This window comes from Eurosta solidaginis, chromosome 3 (assembly GCF_040869045.1).
Source record: "Eurosta solidaginis isolate ZX-2024a chromosome 3, ASM4086904v1, whole genome shotgun sequence".
Classification (NCBI taxonomy): Eukaryota; Metazoa; Arthropoda; class Insecta; order Diptera; family Tephritidae; genus Eurosta; species Eurosta solidaginis.
The window spans coordinates 110,055,530-110,079,986 of NC_090321.1; the positions used below are offsets into that span (position 1 = coordinate 110,055,530).

The window sequence follows — 24,457 nt, forward strand, 5'->3', positions numbered from 1 at the left end:
CCCGTAGAATGTGAAGAAAGTGGTAAGTTTTATCACATGTGCTCCTATAAACATTTAATTTATGAATGGAATTTATATTTCTGCAGCTATTTACCCCGGCAATGAAGTAGTAATATTAACACAAGAGGAGCAATGCATTCCTTCTTCAATGGGGCAAACTCAAGGATATACGGAGAATATCACTGAGATCAAACCATGTGAGTCACTTATCTACCTATAAAAACTTAACTTTTCTTGGTACTAGTGCAGTGGCAGAAATTTTAAGATTTTATTTTTTATACTTTTGCAGTTAGCGAACATTTGTTAGAAGTTATTGTAAATCAAAATAAGGAGCTGATAGAAGAAAATAAAAAACTTCGCGAAGTCAACAATAAAATTTATGAACAATTTGCCGGTTTAAAACGATCAATAGACCAAACCTTAGCTGCCTTTAAACGCCAACGCACTTTATGTTCCAAGCTGGCAAACCTTCCCTTCAACGATGTGAATGAAATATTGGATTTTGAAAAAAATTTCCAAAACGATGAAGAAATGCGACAGGAATTGGTAAATATGATAAGTAGTTTAGTTGAAAATGTAAGCCGTTAGAGGTTTAGAAACCAGTATTTTTCAACGCCTTTCTCAGGCAATTGAAGTTATTATCACAGGACTATAATCACACCTCTTTACACCCCTTTTAACTACTAACTACATTAAAATGTTTTTTCCCTTTTTTTGGTTCAACAGATAACGAAGTTCGCTAGGCAACCGACAGATGACCTCAAAAAATTTATCGTTGCGAACTTGAAATACATATTTAATGACGATTATTTGGCAAGCAATTTTTCATGGACAAATGTCAATAACAATATTTCTGTGAAGGATTTTATATGTATTAAACTTCTTAAAGGTACGTTATTAAACTTATTCAGCAAATTCCTAATTCATTTATGTACTAATTATAGAGTCGGCTATGGAAAACATACCCCAAACAAACTACACTAAAATAGACGAGACTTTGAAAAAGTTTTTGTTAGTGCCAAGGACCGGTTCGCAAAATTATCGAAAAGAACAAGTACACAACTTGAGGGAGATAAAAGCCAAAAAATGTAGCTAAAGCATTTTATCCATTTATCTTTTTTATTTTATTAATTTTATTATATTTTGGCTTAAACTTGTGTTTAAAAATATCGCTTAATATGAGGAATGCCATCGAAGCTAAAAGCTAAAAAAAGTATTAACGCAGCTAAAGAATTTTAGCCATTTATCTTTTTTATTTTATTTTATATGCAATTTTTGAATGGTTAGAAAATCTCTGATTTTTTTTCTCAATATTGATTTCTTATACATATATATTTATATGTAATTTAATTTAAACTATTTAAACATAATAAATTAAATTGTATTTATTAAATAAAAAAAAAATTGTTTTTAATTGGATATTTAGATAGATTTCTTTAGGAAATCTCTTCAAGATTCTGTAAGCACAAAGCTTTACGAACTCGCTGAGACATTTCTTAAAGATTTCGTGAAAATATTACTTTGCGAAATCGTTAAGGCTTTTTTAAAAGATTTCGTAAAGAAAGTTCTTAACAAAATCGTTACGACGTTTCTTTACGAAGTCGCGTCAACCCTGTCATACAAATTTCTTTACTACTTCCAAAGAAAATCGGTTCCGATTTCGGCAAATTCTTTAGACACAACTTAACGATTTCGAAAAAAGTCGGAACAAATTGTTTAGTGGATTCTCTCACACCCCATGCGCTTGTATGTGTGAGCGGCACTTCCACAATTATAATTGCCTACATTTAGGAGCATCTCAATAAGATGTCTGCATGTGTTTGGGCATCTCATTTCCGCTTCGTGTACGTACATATGTGTAGACATAATGATTGAATTATTGATGTGCGTACAGTCACTGCTTAGCATCGGCTTAGAGATGGCAGTACCCCTTAGTGTTGGAAATATTCGTAACACTGCCCTTCACCTAAGTCTGATCGTCCCGATCAGACAAATCTCTCGATCTAACCGCTGCTAGCCTCTCCAAATGAACTACTTTCATTTTGGTTCGTGGTTTGCCAATGGTTTGTATGCGGTACACTACATCGTTGATCCGTTTTACAACTTTGTATGGGCCTTCCCAGTTACACTGCAATTTCGGGGACAAACCTCTTTTTCGTTGTGGGTTGTATAGCAGCACCAAATCTCCTTCCTGAAACCCTTCCGAATTAAATGCTTTATCGTACCTCGCTTTCATCTTGTCACTCATAATCTTTGCTCGTTGCCTTACCAGATCGTGTATCTCTCTCAGCTCTTCTTCCAAGACACCAGTGGATTTCTTGACATTCCTCTCCACATCGGCATCTATCCCATACTTCAAATCAGCTGGCAGTCGAAGGTCATTGCCAAAAATTACCTTTGCGGGAGTTTGGCCCGTTGTGTCATGTACTGCGGATCGGTAGGCCATCAAGAATAATGATATGTGTGTATCCCAGTCCTTATGGTACTTGTCTACTAATTTCTTTAAATGCTCCTCCAATGTTCTATTGAAACGTTCCACCATACCATCGGACTGAGGATGCAATGCAGTTGTCCGTGTTTTTCGAATGCCCAACTTCTTGCACATTTCTTGGAACACAGCTGATTCAAAACTCCTGCCTTGGTCAGAATGTAACTCCATTGGAACACCATACCTTGCAACCCATTCGTTTTTAACCACTTCTGCTACTGTTTCTGCTTCTTGGTTTGGGATTGGGTATACCTCTGGCCATTTACTGAAATAATCCATAACCACCAGTACGTATTTGTTTTCGCGGGTGCTAGTAGGAAATGGACCTGCGACATCCATGGCGATCCTTTCAAATGGTGACTTCGGGCTTTGGGCCCTTTCGCTCTGTTGCATACCTCGCAGTTGGCAATCCACTCGGTGACCGACTGACGGGAACCAACCCAATAGAATCTCTGATTAATTTTCTCGAGTGTCTTCGTGATTCCAAGATCACCTCCACTTGGACCATTATGCAGCTCGCTGAGCACGTCAGGAATCCTCTTTCTGGGAACAACTATCACTCTCCCATACTCGATGCAAGCAACCGGATATCAATTCTAAACTGTTCCACTGTGCGCAATATGACTTTACAATGGGACTCTCTGCTGATATCTCCTCTCTGCTTGGTCTTTCGTTTCGTCCGAGCCCTTGCATAATATGTGACAGATCTGTATCTTCTAGCTGACACCTTCTTAGTTGTTCCTGTCCCATTCATCCGTACACGTTATAGTCATTAGCCGGACATCTATAATGTCTTCTTTAGCCTCGGCCTTTGAACAGTGCTTGCATTCCAAACTACATGGTCTTCGTGACATTGCATCGGCATTTCCATGGGTACTACCTTTTCGATGCTCAATGGAAAAGTCATAGCTTTGTAGTCGCTCGAGCCACCGTACCAATTGTCCTTCCGGATTACGGAACTGCAGAAGCCATTTCAACGCTGCGTGATCTGTCCTGACACGGAATCGCTGGCCGTAGAGGTATTTGTGAAAATTTTTAATGCACTATATCAATGCCAACAGCTCTCTCCGCATAACACAGTAGTTCCTCTCTGATTTTCCAATCGAACGGCTGTTATATGCAACCACCTTCTCCTGTCCATCGACCAGTTGTGATAAAACGCATCCTATAGCATATCCACTCGCATCTGTATCTAGAATAAATGTTGCTCCTGGAATCGGATATGCTAACATTGGGGCAGTGCACAAACGCTCCTTCAATATTTGGAAAGCCACATCTTGCTCCTTCTTCCATTCAAAAGCTTTGTTTTTTCTTGTAAGCTCATGGAGGCTATGGGCTACGCTGGAAAAATTTGGTACAAATCGGCGGTAATATGGGCACAGCCCAAGGAAACTTCCTTATTCATGTAGGTTCTGTGGTCTTGGCCAATCCTTTACAGCCTCTATCTTTTCGTTCGCTGTGCAGTTGCCCTCTGTCGTTACCTTGTGACCCAAATAATTTACTTCCTTTTTACACAGCGCACACTTTTTGGGACTTAACTTCAGACCAGCGCCAGCTATTCCCTGGAAAACTTCCTCCAAATTCTTAAGATGTTCATCAAAATTCTTACCCCACACGATGATGTCGTCCAGGCACACCAAGCACGTTTTCCAATGTAGCCCTTTCAGTACCTGGTCCATGAGTCTCTCAAAAGTAGCTGGTGCATTACAAAGTTGAAAAGCATCACTGTAAATTGCCAAAGACCATCACCGATACTGAATGCTGTTTTCTCTTTATCTTCCTCCTTCCCCTCCACTTTCCAGTAGCCGATTTTCAAGTCCAGCGTGGAAAACCATTTCGTCCAGAGTGTCGTCAATTCTTGGCAATGGGTAGCTATCCTTTTTCGTTACGTCATTCAACTTCCGGTAGTCCACGCAAAACCTCATTTTTCCATCCTTCTTCTTTACAAGTACTATCGGTGAGCTCCATGGACTAGCTGATGGTTCGATGACGCCGCTGTCGCTCATTTCTTGTATGATTTGACTCACAATTTCCCGCTTCGCTAGTGGAACACTACGTGGAGCTTGACGGATCGGCTTCGCATCTCCCGTGTCAATTTGATGTTTCACAACATTGGTGCGGCCTGGTTTGGAACCATCCTGGTCAAATATGTTCGCGTACTTTAGGAGCAGTTATTTTGCCTTACTCTGATAGGCTTCCTCTAGCCCCTGCGTCCATGCCGTGATGTCATTTGAAAGATCAGTATTACTAGATGAAACGTGTTCCTGGAGCTGTTCACAGTTAATAACTATTTCGGCCTCTTGGCATCTTCCCAAAATAGCTCCTTTGGTAAAATTGAATGGTGACTTGAACTCATTGAGTACTCTTACCGGAATACGCCCATCTTGTTTTGTCATAGCCAGGGTTTTTCCTACAAGTATGTTCAGTGCTGAGTTATTTGCTGCTTCGAAAACCCACAATTTGTTTGTCCCACAATCTCCATCAACCTTTGCCCAGATGACTGCTTCTGATTTTGGTGGTATTTGCTGACTCTCTTCCACCAGCACTCGTTTACTGCTGTATCCTCTCTCGTAGCCGAAATTAAGTGGCGCATCCATGTTCTTATATCGCATCGTATTGTTTTGCATATCGATCTTGAAGCCTTGGTTGATTAAGAAGTCCACTCCAATTATGATTTCATCAACAATATCTGCCACTATAAAATTGTGTAGTACCGTGACGTTCCCAATTGCTACTTCACATGATACTTCTCCTAGAACCGTGGTGTCTTCTCCAGTGGCTGTACGCAATCTTGCTCCATGCAATGGTCTTATTATCTTGTTGACAAAATCCGCTCGAATGATGGAATGAGATGCACCCGTATCTACAGTCAGTAAACGTTCCTTTCCATCCACATGTCCTCCGACAGTAAGATTGTTTGACCTTCTTCCAATTTGTGAGATAGAGATCATGGGGCATTCAATTGAGGGAGCCAGATGTCGCCCCCTGCGGCTGGCTCGCTTTAGTTTAACGATTGAGTGGACTTGGAGATTTGCTCATCTCTTTCAGCTCTGCGTTTACGGCCATCCACATTATTGGAGCTATTGGGACCGGTGCTGCAATATCATGCAATATATAACATTTAATAACTCCGGCATTTTTCTGTTGTTATCCCTTCAGTGCTTCCAAAATTGTGTCTACCCAATCTGGTCTTTCCACTTCCACACGATGAGCTTTATATGCTGGATTACTCAATAATCAGGCAGTTTCCTGAGTCAATGCATGTGATACCGTTTCTGCAAATGTTGGATTTGGGTTTGCGTATGTGGGCTCGCTTCGTTTCGACATCCCGTATGCCATTTATAAAGCTCTGAATTTTTACCCTTTCGGTGTATTCCACGGGTGCGTCGGCATTCGCCAAATGTGCAAGCCTTTCGACATCTGACGCAAACTCCTGCAAAGTCTCATTTGCTTTTTGGTAGCGGTTTTGCAACTCTATTTGGTGTATCTGCTTCCTGTGTTCGCTTCCGTATCGCCTCACTAGAGCGCTCATCAATGTTTCGTAGTTGTTCCGCTCTCCCTCGGGAATAGTCTGTAGGATTTCAGCAGCAGATAAAGAGTAAAATCAAAAATTTTATTAAAAATTAAATTTAATTCATTTCTCACAAAAGCAGAAAAATAATATTAGAAAATTTCAGCATGGCTTGGTAGACAAAGATAGCACACGGCATAATGATAGCATTAGGCGAATATGAATTAGGAAAGGAAAATTCAGGAAACTCAGAAAATAAAGAAACAGAAAATGGAATATTAAAATATGAACCACGAGCTGAACCAGAAACAAAAGCTTCTCCAAACATTCCAGATGTTTGGCTAGCAGTTTTAATCTGCGTAATCGTACTATTGACCATTGCAATAGCTACGTTACTCAAAAACTATATGAAAATTAAATATAGGCAGTTGAAACCCGTAGCAGACCGTATCTAAAATTCTTTTATCCAATTCAAGGAAGAGCAATAGACAATTAAAAATACACCTTCAAATAATAACTTTTAAAATGTCGCAATCAACAGTAAAGGCAGACTCATTACCCCGGCCAAAGTTTAATAGCAAATCAATATTTGCATAATTCCTTTGAATGTTCCTGACAAAGATGGTCATGAAGCAATAGGAAATTCTGGACAGTGGAAATATGCAAAAACTAAGACCGAAAGAAAAAACCCAGAAAATAAGAACAACAAAAGAAAAATGAAGAAAAAGTCACAAAGAGAAGCGCCGTGAAGCGCGATATAAAATTTGAGGCAAAAAGGCATGTCGCGCTCCTTTTCATAGAAAATTGTAGCGTAGAAAAATTTCAAGCAACCAGATTGTTGAGGAAGTTATTGACTTAGGACAAATTCGACGACGAAAAAGTGTCCTTGCAAATATAATTATGTAAAATGTTGGATTGCTGTATCGCATCTCCTTTAGTGTCCAATCATTACTTGAAATGTCCTGTTTTTGTTAGCATGTAGCATTGCTTGAAATGTCCTGTTTTTGTTGCATGGCAGAGTCCAGTTAGTATGTAGATTTCGAGGACTTTTAGGAAAAATGAGTCCTATTTAATTTTAAAGATACTTCTGAGACCGATACTTCTGAGTCGAATTAAAGAAAGACTTTCTTTTAGTTTGAGCACACAAAAGCGATTCATTTTATTGTAGAAAATGTCTTAGTATTTATACAGAATTTTCTATTGTACACATACATAATTACATTAATACTTACAAGCTAGAGGTATCTACATTCTAGCTACATATAGGTTGTTTCAGCATATTATTTGGTCTAATTTTAGAAATTTGTAATTGGATAAATATTTCGGCAGGCGCATTGACAAACTGTCATTGGTCACGCTATTAACAAATTGGTCAATGCGCCAGTTAAATGTAATTGGATATGTTTATGAATATTTGGGCAGTCCATGTTGCTAAACCGACGGTATCGATTGGTCATGCTGGGACGCATTGACTAAGGGATTGCAACTGTAAACAGATACGACCTCCCGCTGAGTTCAGTATAACTTATCTATGCCGCTATGACTTGACTGTGTGTGGTCAATGTTTGCTTATGCATAAAAAGTGCATAGAAACTGAGATTCATTCTGGTATGTACATAATTATAAATATCATGTATGTAATGCTTATTCTGGGAATGCCACACCCTTCAAAACCCTTATAATTTTTTCAATAATTCAAATTTGTTGCGTTACGCTAAATATCTACTTAATTATAAAAGTATATACGTATATACGTAATATATGTATATACCCACTTAGTTCGGTAATATCACCCGAGCTACATATTTTTCCAGAGTGAAATTCACCGCTGCCCAATTTACCCTTCTATACATATATTACATAAAATATATTTTATAAAAAACCCATAGCAACGGATTTTGCCAAATTGTTGTCACTTTTCCTAAAGTTTATTTCACCGGTGCACCCAAGATTATTTTTGGAAAGAAACCTGCAAGTACATGCACCCATAACACCCACACGCACTTGTAAATCTCTTTGCTTAAGCCAAAAACCCACGCTCAACAATGTAAGTGCATGACCGTATGTAACTACATAAGAGAAGGAAGCAACAAAGAAGATCATCGGTTACATATTGGCATACATTTACTTTGTCAATAAATCAAGCGCATTGGCACTGCAAAAGGTATTGTTGTTACACCACGGTTTGACCGGCAAATATATTACACATATACATATATACCCATATTACTTTCACTAAGAAGCGCTGAGACAAGTACATATAACAAAAACCCAGAATACATTAGGCGGGTCTCAAAAAAAAACACCCATTTACATATATACTCACATTACTTGTACTTAGAAGCGCTTAGACAAGCCCGTATAAAGAAACAAGCATACATTAGGCTGGTTTCAAAAAAATTTTATTTGCCCTTTTGACAAAATACCCATTTCTTGATAAATCACATTAAATTATAATGCCAAAAATAAACGAAACCCAAAAATTTACCACTGTAGACCAATGCCTGCAGGAATTCATATATGACGGTAACAAATTAGAGGTTTACTGCTCAAGATGGTCACCCTCCCAAGCTACCGATTGATCAGAGTGTATGCTCAAGGTCAAATTAGACGACCTAGATAAAATATGGGCAAAGGTGCTAGAGTCCCATCGACAAGTAAGTTTCTCCGATAATTATAAAGATTTTAGCGGCCCGGTTGAGCAAAAATTCTCTAAATGTATGGAAACTTACCAAACATGCAAATCTGAAATTATGGAAGCTTTACAAACTTCAACACTGCTAGCACCCACCAACAACAACTGCATGTCAACCCTTAACACCCACGGAATCCCGACCACGGACTGGGACCCAATCCTCGTTTATCTGTGCTCATCAAAGCTGCCAAGTGAAAGCCTTTCACTATGGGAACAATCCCTCAGCTCCCGGAAGGAGCACCCTCTTTGGGAGGACATGAATAAATTCCTCACCAGCAGATACGAGGTAGTAGAAAGAATAAGTACCTATCGACCAGGCAAGGCCAAACCGAATTTTCGAGTTTTACACCACGAATGGTGAATCAAAACTCGACCCAATATAATAACAATAGAACCCATGCATATCACACGGAGTTCAATAAAACGGCTTCGTGTAGATTATGTAATCACTACCACTCAGTCAAATCTTGCGTGAGGTTTAGAAATATATCGGTATCAGACCGAATCAAATTTTTGAGAGAAAACTGCTTATCAACGTCACACCCAAAGAACTTTACATTCGTAGTAGTAGTTTCACGTGCGTATATTGCTAAAAGCGCCATCATTTGCTACTGCATTTGCAGCCCAACCCCCAACAACCACAACTAAATCCCAGAGCGTAAAATGCCCAAGTCGGCACCCCTAGGAGAACGGGCGATGAGCGTCCCTCAACATCGAAAGCAGCCGCAAGAGCCACCTCAACAATATCAGGACAAAACCCCGGTTTCTACACTCTTTTCTAGTAATCATGGAACTACCCTACTACCAACAGCATTAGTATCAGTGTACTATGCTGGCGAATTTCTTAAAATTCGTGCCCTAATATACCAAGGTTCACAAAAAACTTTTGTATCATCGCGTATACAAAAGCATCTTGGTCTACCCACAAAAGAGTCTCTCCACCAGATATCTGGAACGGGTGGAACTGTTGTGAAGAATGCAAATAAAGTCTGCCAGATAACATTCTGTTCGGCAGACTTAACCCAAATGATAGACGCACAAGCAATCATTTTGCCGAAACTAACTAAGTTCTTGCCCACAGTCAGAGTTTCAAGCATCGATCTCGAAGAATTGTCCCGATTACCGTTAGCCGATCCACAGTATTCGATACCATCGAACATCGATGTGGTAATCGGCAGCGGTATCACCCCGCAAATCCTCACCGAAGGGCTCCTACGAAATGTGATATATGCCCAAAACACAATATTCGGATGGATATTAAGCGGTCCTGCAGCTGAAAAGGTATCAGCCTTCAGCACTCAAGTCACGGAATGCACCGATGACCCCATCAATCAACTTTTGAGACAGTTTTGGGAACAGGACAGGACACCAAACCCAACAACGATCAGCAGATGGTGAATACTGCGAAGCACTTTACCGGACAACCACAATTCTTGAGGAAGATGGACGCTACAGAGTCAAACTACCATTCAAATCGGAATTTCCAGCCAATCTAGCACTTGGGCATTCACGACCCGCAGCACAACAGCAGTACATCAGCATCGAACGAACCCTCGAATTAAGAGACAAATATTTTGAAGTCCTTCATGATTATTTAACCATGGATCACATGGAACCCACCTCCCAACAAGAGATAATTAGAGATGGTAAATATCTATCATTTTATCTACCCCATCATGCTGTCATAAAACCCGACAGCAAAACCACAAAAGTGCAAGTCGTCCTCAACGCATCAAAAATTTCACATTCTGGCAACTCGTTGAACGTCGTGCTTCATACAGGCTCCATACTACAAAATGACTTAATGCTCGTCATACTTAAATGGCGACTTTATAAGTTTGTTTTTAACGGCGATATTGAGAAAATGTATCGCCAAATACTCATTCATGAAGAAGATACAGATTTTCATCGAATTGTTTTTCGAAAACAACCAACTCTGCCGATAGAAGATTTTCTACTAAAAACAGTTACCTGTGGTGTAAATTGCACGCCATATTTGGCAATTCGAACCCTACACCAACCCGCCCATGACTATCATGACGAATATCCGCTCGCAAAAAATGTTTTATTGAATGAAATATATGTTAACGATATTTTGTCAGGCGGTCATAATATACAGTCCACTTTGAACTCCATGACCCAAGTTATCGAAGCTTTAAAATCGGTATGGTTCCCTTTGAGAAAGATGTCGGCAAATCATCCTGAAATTTTTAAACCCGTTCCAGGTCCTGATTTGCTAGACGTCGACTCTCTTAAATTCCACGATTCGAGTTCTACCAAAACCCTTGGAATTCAGTGGAACGCGCTAATCGGCACCTTCACCTATATGTATGACCCTCCATTGGCAGCAAACACGATTACTAAAAGGCAGATTTTATCAGCAGTTGCGAAACTCTTCAACCCCGCAAGATGGCTATCGCCAATAATGATTCTTGCAAAAATGTTGCTGCAACAACTCTGGATGGAAGGAACGGATTGGGACGAAGGCGTGAAGCCAAGTGCTCTCCAAAAATGGACCTCAATTTATGAAAATTTACTCCACATTAGGGAAATTAAAATCCCTAGGTGGGTACAGTATTCTCCCGATAAACTCATCCAGCTGCATGGATTTTCAGATGCTTCGTAAAAGCATTTTGTGCCTGTGTATATTCACGGGTACAAACCCATCCAAATAGGGTTTCGTCCCATTTGCTAGCTGCTAAAAACAAAGTAGCACTCCTTCAAACCGTGAGTCTTCCACGGTTGGATCTCTGTAGAGCAGTCTTACTCTCCAAATTAGTGAAATAGCTGCGAAGTGATCTAAATCTACCCCAACACGAATTCGTTCTCTGGTGCGATTCTGCTATCGTACTGGCATGGTTAGAAAAACCACCCCATATTTGGAAAAGGTACATCACCAACAGGACATCGGAAATCATTAAAAACGTTGTCAACGCCAGTTAGAGACACGTTTCCAGCAACGATAACCCAGCGGATTTGGACACAGATATGCTCGACCGGTTTTCATCGTTTTCTCGAGTGCTTAGGGTCGTGGCCTATTTAAAAGATCCATTCGACGGATCTGTAGAAAGGTGGTTTTGCGCGCACACACACTGCTCCACGCACGTACTTACGTTTGTTTTAATTTATTGTCTTTTGTTCTCCTCTTTTAATAAATAAATTGGTAGGCTAATTTTAAAAATAATTGTTTTTATTTTACTACTTTTAGTTCTTTAGTGTCACTTAGCTTTTAATTTAATTTTAACTTTAACATTAAGTTATTTTAATTAATATTGTTTCGGAAACTTTTGCGGCGGCCGATTCACTTAAAACTGAAAAATTGCCGCTAACGCAACTATGTAGCTAGGCAGCTTTTCTTTACGTTGCTTAGCAACGATGTTAATGATGGCGTCGATCAACGGCAGTTTCAGCCAATCAGAAACTCTCCGAGTTGCTCGACTCTAACAATTTTAGTGATGCCAAGTGCATCTGATGTATGGTTGCATCTTGCACATTTCTAAAGAGGGTTGCCATCTACAATTTATTTTAATGCATTTTACTATGGCACTACATCTTCCCCCTTTAGAAAAGAAAAATTTGGTAAGATTAGTAATTAATCTTGCCACATTCTTCTTTGGGCTTTAGTAATTTGTTGTAATGTTTTGAATGAACGGTGTTAACCCGGGATTTGTTCGTTCAGAACAATGCAACTTTTTTTTTTAAGAGAATTAAAATTTTAATTTTTAATGGAAATGAGATATGTAACAAAGTTAGTTTTAAAATACTTGATTTATAGTTTGAAATGAACCGGTTTTTTGCCTCTATTCTTATTGTAGGATCTACGTTATTAAATTTATATTTATTTGGTACCTTAAAAAAATTGTTTTCTCTAGCCTTCATTGGCGTATTCCTAAAATAGATTTATGTCTTAAAGATTATATAGTTATATTTATAGGAATAAGTACAGACTAGATTTAATTAATTTTTTGTACTCTATTTTTATGTACAATTTTTTCGTTTTGATTACTTATCTCACAAATTGTTACATTTGGTCCATCAATATTCTTTACTATGTAGGGACATTGATATATATTTTTATGTTTATTTCAAGGTTCTGTTTCTACTAAAACTCTATCATTAATTTTAATTTCTAAAGGTTTAGCCGTTTTATCGTATAAATCTTTATTTCTTATCTTATGCTTATTAATCAAATTTTTTGCCATTTTATGCGATTTTTGCATTTTAAACTTAAGTTCTTTTGAGTAGTTTTCTACATTGTAGATCGGATCAATTTGCTCTTTTTGCAATTCATATGGCATTGTAGTTTTTCTGCCAAATATTAATTTAAAGGGAGCAAATTTATTATCAAAAACCGAACTACTTGTAGTATTATGTAAAAATGTAAAGTATTTTAAATATGTATCCCAATCTGAATACGTTTCGTTTAGGTATGCACGCAAGTATTCGTTAAAGACTCTATGATTTCTTTCAACAGTACCAACTGTTTCGTGGTGATAAGCTGTTGAGAAATCATGATCAATCTTTAAAAGTTTTGTCAATTCAGATAATAATTCGTTTTTATATTCCGTTCCTAAATCGGATCTAATAACTTTCATTGTACCATATGTTAATATAAAGGGTTCAAAAATAGCGCAAGCAATAGTTTTTGCTGATTTATCTGGTACAGCTACTGTTACCAGGTATTTAGAAAAGTCAGAAATCATAGTAACAGCGAACTTGTTACCATATTTGGATTCCGGAAGTGGACCTATTGTATCGACAATTACTATGTCAAAAGGTGTGCAGGGTGTTGGAGTCAACACATGATTTTCCTTTGTTTTTGGTTTTACTTTATTTAAAAGGCATTTATTGCAATTTTTGACAAATTTCGCAATGTCTCTTGTCATATTTTTCCAATAGTACTTTGTTCTTAATTTGGAATATAATCGTTTTGTACCGCAATGACCGCCTAACAAAGGGTCCTCATGATAAATTGTCATAAGTTTTTGTTTTTGCTCTGTTTCTGTTACAGTTTCTACAGGGTCTGTTAGTATTATTTGCAATGATTTTAAAATTTTATTACCGCTGATTTTAAAATTTGTAACTGAAAATTCTTTGAAAAATATATCATTTTTTGGCCATTCTAACTGCTTAATATTGTGACTGCCGGCTGCTTTTTCAAGCCTCGAAAATAACTCATCTAAATTTGTTTTTTCGTTAGCAATCACAAAATTAAGTAAATTTAGTTTTTTATGTTTTAAATGCGCATAAATTTGTATATTGGAGATCTCATTATTTTTATTAAATTGTATAGTCGACTTTATTCGCGGTATCTTTTTTGAAAAATTGTATGAAAATTTGTCATAAACTTATCCTTTAGGCGTTTCGCAAAAAGTATCAGTAAAATTATCGCATTTATTTTGTAATTCCTTTTGTTTGGTTTGTGATCGCGTTTGGACTGCTAAAACATGCTTTGTAGATTCTTTTATTTCGTCTATACTAATGCGTGAAAGAGCATCAGCCACAACGTTAGATTTTCCTTTTATATATTCAATCGTAAATTTATATTCTGATAGTTCTAATCGAATTCTAGAAAGTTTAGACGAAGGGTCTTTCATGTTAAAAAGATAAACTAGTGGTCTATGATCGGATTTTACTGTGAACTTTGTACCGTAAACATATGGACGAAAATGCTTTATAGCGAAATGTATTGCTAGGAGTTCTAATTCGATAATTGCTTTTTTCTGTTCTGCTTTATTAAAAGATTTTGACGCGAAACAAATTGGTAAATCGTTATCACCATGCTTTTGGCTTAATATAGCACCACACCCACTCTTAGAAGCATCTACTGTAATTATAAATTCTTTTGTAAAGTCAGGGTATTGTAGTAGCTGAGGAGACATTAATGCTAGTTTTAGTTTTTCGAAAGCGTTTTCGCACGCTTCGTCCCAAACAAATTCAACTTTTTTCCTATTTAAACGATTTAAAGGTGCTGCCAGTGACGCAAAATTCGGTATAAATCGCCTGTAATAATTTGCAAAGGCGACAAATCGCCTAACCGCATCTTTGTCTTTTGGCTTAGTATATCTTTTAATAGCGTCTATTTTCGAATCATCTGGCAGCAAACCGTTTGACGTGCATTTATGGCCTAGAAAAGTTACTTCGGAACGAAGGAAATTGCATTTGTTTAGATTCAGCTTTAAATTAAACTTTCTACAGGTTTCGAAAACTTTTTCTAAATTTTTAAGGTGGTGTGTCTCACTACAGCCAATGACGATAACGTCGTCAATATACACAAAAGCCTGATTTGGCGAAATGCCTGAAAATGCTATTGACATCATACGAGAAAAAGAGTTTGGTGCAATATTTAACCCGAAAGGTAAAACTTTCCAACGAAAAGCTCCTCGATCTGTACTGAAAGAAGTTAGGTCTCTAGATTTAGGGTGAAGAGGTATTTGGTGAAAACCAGAAAAAAGGTCTAAAGTTGAAAAGTATTTGGCTCTGCTAAGATTGTCGAGTATGTCATCAACGCGTGCTAGTGGAAATTTGTCGGCTATAAGCTTTTTATTGACTGCTCTAAAATCTACGCACATGCGATACGATTTTTTGCCTGCTGGATCTTTTTTCGGTACCAAAATTAAAGGACTGTTATAATTTGAAAAACTAGGTTCGATTAAATCATTCTGTAATAGGTTTTCGCCTTGTTTATTTATTTCTTCGCGTTGTGTGTATGGCAAACGGTAATTTTTAATATAGACAGGACTTTTGTCAGTTAATCTAAGTTTTTGTTCATAGAAATTATTAAGCGTCATTAAGTCGGTTTTTAATGCAAAAATATCAGAATATTTCAAACATAAATCAAGTAATTTCTTTTTAGCGTAAGAAGGCATTTGTTTTGCCAAAATTGATTTAAGCTCTTCTATACGTTTTGAATCGATAGGTGTATCATTTATTCGATAGACATTGAAGTTTTTGATGTCTTCAGTTTGAATATTGAAATCTTTTACGTACTTGACCTCGTCGGTGGTGTTGATAACTTTTATTATTGGATTTTTTGTATCAACGATACATTTTGCTGTGAAAACACCGTTACAAAGTTCCTGAGAATCAACAAAAACTGGACTTGTCGAATTTTTCAAACTAAAAACACGAAAAACTTCGCATCTTGGTGGAATTACAAAAGTATTTGTTGAAGTGCTATGCAAAATTGAAATATTTACCTTTTCTGTCCCTTGTCCGAATGTAATTGTGTCATTAGCATAATTGATTATGCATTTGTTCGTTTTTAGAAAGTCTTTCCCTATTATACCGTCCGAAGGAATATTAAAGTTCTCATTGACAACGTGAAGAGTCAGAGGAAAAAATGTATTTGATGCGATTATACTTGTATTAATTGTTCCTAGTGTTGTTACCGTGTCTGTTGTTACGCCTGTTATATTTATTACGTTACTATTGTCTACTTCTACATCGTTTGCCAAACTGGAAATTTTTATTAGTGAGATGTCTGCCTGTCTACTAGAAAAGAACATATTTTATGAGAATCGCTACAAGCGACTTCGACGAAATCGGAAAAATTTAAATTTAGACAATATATTGATTGAGAAGTATTTAGTCGAATTGCTCCTGCTCCCTCAGTGTTCGCGCCTGAGGGGCTTCGGCATTTAAAGAACGGACATTGGCTGAATTTCTGGAATTTGAACCTTGATTATTTGAATTTCTGTTATTTCCAGATCGATTATTATTGTTATTGTTGGAATTGCTATTGACTCTATTGTAATTGCGATTATTGCCTCTGTTATAATTGTTATGTCGGAAATTTGTATTATTGTGTTGCCTATTTGCGTTATTGTTAAATTGAAAATTACTATTGTTGTTGTATCTGAAATTACTGTTGCCTCTAGAATTTTCACGGAAATTATTATATCTTATTGGACGTGACCGAAACGCAAACACTTGCCGCTCTTTAACTTCCTGATCTCGTTCTATAATCATTTTTGCTACTACGTCCTTTGAGTCTTTGAAGGTTGTTGACGCAGGGATTGATTTCACCATATCTGACCTACTATTTAATCTCTTCGTCATACCTTCAATGATTAGACAGCGCTCTAACGAGTCCGAAAGCTCTTCTACCTGCTTTGAAAATTCTGAAAAATTGTTATTGGTTACTCTTAAGGCTGCGATTTTTCCCGCGACAACTTTCGAGTTGTCTGGCCTAATTTCACTACATAGCGCTTCTTTAATTTGGTTGACGGATTCTATATGCGTTGGTAGGGCTTCGCGAGCTTTGCCTTCGAGCTTGGATTTTAAAAATGCAATAAAAGTAGGAGTTAAATTTTCGTTAGAGAATACTTCCATTAATTCAACTTTATTTATAAACGAGCCAAGTGCTAACGGGTCTCCACTGTAGTTGTCTCGCATAATCGAGGCACAAGTATTAATAAACGATTTTTTCTCCTCGATTGTGGCCATGGTTGTAACGTTAAGAACCGGAGTTAGAATAGAAACACTAGAATTTGGAATTACAGGTTGATCGGCAAATCCCAAAAAGTCTGAACTCAGGGATAATTTATAATTATGTTCACTTGTTAAGGTATCAGTTGACGATGCACTTGAAGATGAATCAGAATCTGAATTATTGGAATCTATATCTTGCTCTGAGTTTTCGGAATCTAAATTTTGTTCTGAATTTTTGGAACTTGAACTCGGATGGAAATCTTTAGAAACAACCTTCCCGCTTCTTAGGTCCATACGCGTTGAAACGAATAGACAAAATATTAAAATTTTTGTTGCAAGATTTGCGGAATTTGTTTATGAAGATTGAATAGAAATTGAATTTAAAGGAAATTAAATTGGAACGGGTTGAGTTGAGCTCAACAGAAAATTATGAAAGTATTCTTAAAGGGAATTTATGAAAATATTTTAAAAGAAATTTGTGAAAGTATGTATTTTTGAAAGCTTTTAGATTTTAGTTATAGTTATACAATTGGTTAGCGAATACTTATAGCAAAAAAACTTTAGTTAGTGAATTTTTTTGAAATACTAAAGTTAGTGATTAGTTGATAAAAGGATTCAAGAAAATATTTACTTTACGTTTTTGTTGTCCGCAAATCCAAACTCAATGATTGGAATTAGCTGAAAATTTTCCATGCAAAACGGAAGTGGGAATTGGGATTCACATGCAATTTAAAAGATGTTGAATATTGTTTACGAATATATTTATTGGAATGTAAGAATTTATAATTGTACAGAGTGTGAAAAAATTTTGAATCAGAAATGTATGGCAAAATTATAATTTTATTTGAATTTAAATGCAAAGATTATAGAATGGCAAATATTTTTGTACAGGCTTTAAACGGACGCACCGCTTTTATCAAAATTGTCTTGTTTTTATTTTTATAGATACGGGCGCACCGCATCTTTCCAAAATTGTATTATAAATGTCCTCGGACGCACCGGGGTTTAAAAAAAAATTTTATGTCATATTTTTACCACGGACGCACCGCTTTAGAAAAGTAAAAAAATTGTTTTTTTTTTTTTTTAACGTTTATTGATGGAGCCCACTGTAGGGCAGAGTGGGACCAAGCTAATGAAAACTTTTATGAAAATTTATTGAATCACAATTGTTTGAATAACGAAAAGATCTAATGAAGTTTTTAATGCAGTTTTTGTCCGACTCTGTCCCACAGTGCCTACCCTATCATTTTACACATATATTTATGTATGTATATTTTAATAAATTTGGATGTACTGTATGTATGTATATAGAAAGTTTAGATATAATGCGAAAAATTATTTTTTGTAATAAGTATTATAAGTAATTTTCGAAAATTGGAAAATTAATGAATTGAAAAAAATTTTTTTTTGTTTTTTTTTTTTTTTAGAAAATGGTATGATAATTGTTTTGTAACGTTCAGAAATTGAAAAAAGTAATTTTAAGTAGTTTTTATAAAATGAGTTTAAATAGTATAAAAGTGAATATAAAAATTAAGAAAAAATTCCATACCAAAATGCCTCTGCGTTTTACCGTTTGCTGTTTTTCTGCTGCGTTTGGTGTATTGCTGCTGCGCTTGCTGTTCTGCTGCCGCCACCTGATATTCTGCCGCTGCACTTGCTGTTCCTGATGGCGTCACTAGCCTTCCGCTATTCGGTTTTTCGATTTATGGTGGTTTGCCGTTATGACGGTGGCGTGGCTAGTGCCGTTATTAATGTGGCGTTGCTAGTGCCGTTTTTTGTTTTTTTTCCACTAAGAAATGTGTACAGTTTATTCAAAAGGTTTGGTTTTTCGTTTTCCGAATTATATTATTTCTGCTTCCGTTTAGTTTTTGTTTTATTATTACTTTCGAAATTTCTCTTATTATTTCCGTTTTTATTAATTCTTTGTGTTATACGTATATACATTTTCTTTAAATGTCTTTCAATTAAAAAAAAAAATTTCTCTCACTAGCCACTGCCATAAGCCACAACTACCGCCATATTTGAGCTGATTTCTCTTTAATTGAAGATTTTTATTGCATGTTTTTTTTTGAAAATGATTCGATTTTTGTATATTTTATATGTCTTTATACGCTCGATAATTCAGTTTTGTCTTTGTATTTTTTTTGATTTTTCCGAGTTTTGTATTTTCTTGTAAAAATTTTTAAATTTAGTAATTTTTTGTAGAAGTTGTTTAAAATTTTTGTGTTTTTTTTGTAGATTTTCTGTTTTATATTTTTTTTGTATTCGTATTAAATTTTGTAAAAAAATTTTTTGTAGATGGTTTTTTAACTTTTATATTTTTGTATTTTTTTGTAAATTTTCATTTCTGAAATTTTGTGTTGGCTTTTTTTTTCCTTTTAATTTGAGCACCCACGCCTGTTGGGAGGCTTGCCTCCTTCCGGCCCTTCGCCGTATTTACAGGGCTTCGGCCCACGGTCGCCATTTAAAAGATCCATTCGACGGATCTGTAGAAAGGTGGTTTTGCGCGCACACACACTGCTCCACGCACGTACTTACGTTTGTTTTAATTTATTCTCTTTTGTTCTCCTCTTTTAATAAATAAATTGGTAGGCTAATTTTAAATATAATTGTTTTTATTTTATTACTGTTAGTTCTTTAGTGTCACTTAGCTTTTAATTTAATTTTAACTTTAACACTAAGTTATTTTAATTAATTTTGTTTCGGAAACTTTTGCGGCGGCCGATTCACTTAAAACTGAAAAACTGCCGCTAACGGAAATATGTAGCTAGGCAGCTTTTCTTTACGTTGCTTAGCAACGATATTAATGATGGCGTCGATCAACGGCAGTTTCAGCCAATCAGAAACTCTCCGAGTTGCTCGACTCTAACAATTTTAGTGATGCCAAGTGCATCTGATGTATGGTTGCATCTTGCACATTTCTAAAGAGGGTTGCCATCTACAATTTATTTTAATGCATTTTACTATGGCACTACATGCAATCTTCGGATTCGAAGTCCTACATGTTGCGGTTTATCCGGAAATCAAAGAAATTGAAAGTTCCAGCCACGCTCAACCTCACCCACGCCGAAGTGAATAATGTCAAAATCAAAATCATCAATCAAACTCAACGAAATTATTACGGAGATACGATAGAGCTGCTTCAAACAGCAGGACCCTTACCCAAAAAGAACACCATTCCAACATTAAACCCTATGTTAGATGACTCAGGAATCATGCGAGTGTCCGGAAGATTAGCCTTTGCCACATGTAGCTTTAATTAGCGGCACTCAATTATCATACCCGAAAACTCGCGATTTTGTTCTCTTCTGTTGGTCTTCCTCCATTCGAACATGCTGCACGCCGAAAAACAGCTTATGATCCGAATGGTACAGCAACAGTACTACATTCCACGTTTGAAGCAAAAGGTCAAAAAGCCCATATTCCACTGCAAAACCTGCACTATCTGCAAACAGCAGATGAAAACACAGGTAATGGCCGAGTCGACTTTGCTGGATCATTTTTGGTAAAAACGTCTCGCCTTCGCCAAGCTTCGTATGTGAAAGCTTACGTTCGTGTGTTCGTCTGTTTTTCCACAAAGGCTGTTCATTTAGAAGTGTGCTCTGATCTCACCACGAACGCCTTCAACGCACCCTTTGCCCGATTAACTGGCCGCCGTGGCCTACCCCATCAGATATTTTCTGACAACGGAAAAACGTTCGTCGGCACACAACGCGTACTACAAAGGGAATTAATTACATTTCTCAAGGAAGTCGCCACACACGTCGCAGATTGAAGACATGATCCAATTTTCGGACTAAGTCCGCCCCCTTCCGTCTGGCAACACCCGGCCAGTGCGGCCAAGCGCAAGTGCAGCTCAGCTGGCTTGCCGAACACCACCGTACATAAGCTAATTCAGTTTATCTAAAACTACCAACCGTTAAAAAACTTCTCGTTATCTAAAACGTTCGCCGTTCCTTTTGATCGCCCGCCCACCGTCGCGTTATATTATATCTAATATCTAATTCTATTCTATTTGGCAAATACTAGAAGCTTCCTAGGACTTAAGACACTTGCTGCTTCTATATCTGATAGCTGTATCACTCCTAATAGCTGGAGTCTTAGCCTGGCAACTGCAGGGCACGAGCACAGAACTTGCTCGATCGTGTCCTCCTCCAACCCGCACTTCCTACATCTGCTATCACTGACCAAGCCTAATTTAAAGGCATGTGACGTTAGAAGACAGTGTCCAGTCAGAATACCCGTCATGAGTCTACAGTCCTCTCATTTTAATGATAGAAGCAACTTTGTTAGTCTAAGGTTGTAAGACCTACACATAATCTTCGACACTTTGCAGCCCCGCGCTTGAACCCACGCCTTTCCCGCTTGGTCGATCATGTGCACCTCTCGCCTTCGCTTAATCTCGCCGAGTCTAATTGGGACGTCTACGGAGCAAGCTTCAAGGGATGCGCCCTTTTTAGCTAGTTCGTCCGCTTTTTCATTCCCATCTATTCCCATATGCCCTGGGACACAATATAGATGTATGCTTCTCCCTCTCCGGATTGTCTCCAGAGACTGTTTACACTCTAACACGCATTTAGATTATGTGCTATGCGAGATTATTACCTTAATTGCTGCTTGACTGTCAATATAAAAGTTAACACGGTTGCAGCTTAAACTATTCTCTTCCAGGGTTTCTACTGCTTTGGTTACGGCTAATATTTCCGCTTGGAAAACGCTACAGTAATCCGGCAGCCTGTAGGATCTACTTATTTCCGGATCAGCACAGTATACCGCAGACCCTACTCCTTCCACTATTGTGGAACCATCTGTGTACACATATATCGCCTCGTCCGCCACTTGCGCACTCTTCCGCCAACCGTCCACCTCTAATGTGGCCTTAAGATCTCCCTCGAAGCGCAGATAGGGAATCAGGTAGTCTGTTCGTCTTGCGATTGATGACGCTATACTACTAAGGTTAAATGGTCGGCGCTCAAGCTGCCCCGAGGAACCGAGCCTGGTTGCGTTTGTTAATGCTTTGTTCTTTGCTACCAAGTCTACAGGTGGAATGTGCAGAATCGCATACAGTGCAGCCGTCGGGGTTGTTTTCAGGGCTCCCGTAATGCTAAGCACCGATAGTCTGCATACCCGCCCTAATTTTTTGAAGTATGTTGTTTTTTGTGTGGCTTTCCACCAAACAAGAACTCCATAGTATAGAATAGGGCTGACAATCGCTGTAAAAACCCAATGAGAAAGAGAGGGCGGTAAGCCCCACGTACACCCCAGCATTCTTTTACATGGATAGAGTGCCGTTGAGGCCTTCTTGACCCTCTCCTCCACGTTGAGCTTCCATGACAGCTTACTGTCTAGGATGATTCCTAGATATTTTGTGCACGGTTTCTCCTCTAAGGTCAGCCCTCCTAACTTAGGCCTGGTCCTATTTGGCTCCTTGTACCTCTTTGTAAACAAGACCATATCCGTCGTATACGCATTGACTTTCAACCCGACATTATATGCCCAGGTATGAATATCCCGAAGCGCCCGATCCATCAAAGAGCTAATCGTTGGAAGGCATTTTCCACTTATGACAATTGTAACGTCATCTGCGTAAGCCGTAAGTTTTACGGGTCCCTCATCGAATCGCCTAAGCAGTTGGTTGATGAACAGTGTCCACAGGAGAGGTGATAGCACTCCTCCCTGCGGCGTGCCCCTCTCCAATGATTTCGTAGCCTCGCACAATCCCCATTGTGATGTAATCTTCCTGCAATTTAACATGCAGCCGATCCATCTGATTAAGGCAAGATGTACTTTTATGTAATTAAGACCATCCATATTCCCCCATTTTGTAACATTATTGAAAGCCCCGGCAATGCCCAAGAAGACTCCTAGAGCATACTCCTTATATTCCAGGGATTTCTCTATGCTTATTACCACCCTATGAAATGTGCTGTCTACCGACTTGCCTTTGGTGTACACATGTTGCGCTGTGGAGAGCAGCTTTTCATCCACGTTGGACTTTATGTACACATCTATCAGCCTCTCAAAGGTTTTGAGCAGAAATGATGTTAAACTAATGGGTCTATAGTCTTTGGGATACACGTGGCCGATCTTCCCCGCTTTTGGTAGGAAAGCTACACGAGCAGCTCTCCAAGAGTGCGGTACATGATTCAGCCTTATGCACCCATCGAATACTATTTTAAGCCATTCCACGACCGCAGTACTTGAAACTTCTAGCATGGCCGGGAATATACCATCTGGGCCCGGCGATTTAAACTAAGAAAACTTTTTCACTGCCCATTCTATCTTGGTATCGGTCACCAAGCCCGGCACTACTAGCTAGGGATTCCTCACTACTACGTGACCATTCCCCGTTCTCTTTCTTTATTAGTCCCTGGACTATGTTTCCCTTTGCTAGGACTTTTTTCAACCGTGCTGTTTCGCTGGAGCACTCTATGTCCGTACAGAAGCTTTGCCATGAGTTTCTCTTCGCCTTGGTAATTTCACGCTTGTAGATCCTCAGTAGATCCCTGTACTCGTCCCTACACGCTTCGCTTTCCGCGGTCTTTGCGAGCTTAAACATTTCTTTTACCTGTCTTCTTAGAAGACTCAGCTCATTGCTCCAGCATGGCGGCTTTGCTTTTCCTCTGAATCTTCTTAGAGGGCAAGCTTTGTTATACGCAGTCATAAGCGTCCTTGTTAGGAATTCATTCGACTCCTCCAGTTCCTCTACATTGGCAACCTCTTTGGGTTGTCCTAGTTTTGTTTCTACATGTTTCTGGAATATAGTCCAGTTCGTTGACCTAGGGTTTCTAAATGTTCCTCCCTTCTCTACCCTCTTTAGGGGGATGCTGAAGCTGATATACGCATGGTCGGAGAGGGATGGTCTATAAAGAACCATCCAATCATACCTTCATATATCACGCTCAATATAATATCCAGAACATTGCATTTCCCCTGTTGGCTATCTGCAAATTGGTTTGCAGGATGTAACAAAATAGAGATTCGCCTCTCTCGTTCGTATCTGGTCCTCCCCACGCATTGTTGTGCGCATTTCCATCTGCGCCTATGACCAACCGCCCTTTGCGCCTTTCCTCCTGTACTAGCCTTTTGCACTCCATCGGTGGAACCTCCGCAGAATGGGCCACGTAGCAAGACGCAAGGATAAATGCCTGCTCATTCTTTTACTCAACGGCCACTGCTACGAGGTCCTCAGTGGTGTAATTAGGCAGCATATATGAATGCAGCTGTTTACTACAGCTCGCACCCGTCCTTACGTTTGCGCGTAGTAAACGCCAAACCCGCACGCGCTAAGTCCAGAAACCTTTCCTCCCGATGAGAGCCATGGCTCCTG

The 24,457-nt window shown here is 38.3% G+C and overlaps 1 protein-coding gene across 1 annotated transcript in view; it reads left to right on the top strand.

The window, feature by feature from the left end:
* Positions 1 to 531: 531 nt before the first annotated feature.
* Positions 532 to 24,457, top strand: part of LOC137245961 (uncharacterized) — a 113,000-nt gene continuing 89,074 nt past the window's right edge. Inside the window, exons 1-2 of the mRNA XM_067777128.1 lie at positions 532 to 576; positions 727 to 889. Coding sequence (XP_067633229.1) covers positions 532 to 576; positions 727 to 889 — 208 coding nt within the window. The remainder of the gene's footprint in view (positions 577 to 726; positions 890 to 24,457) is intronic.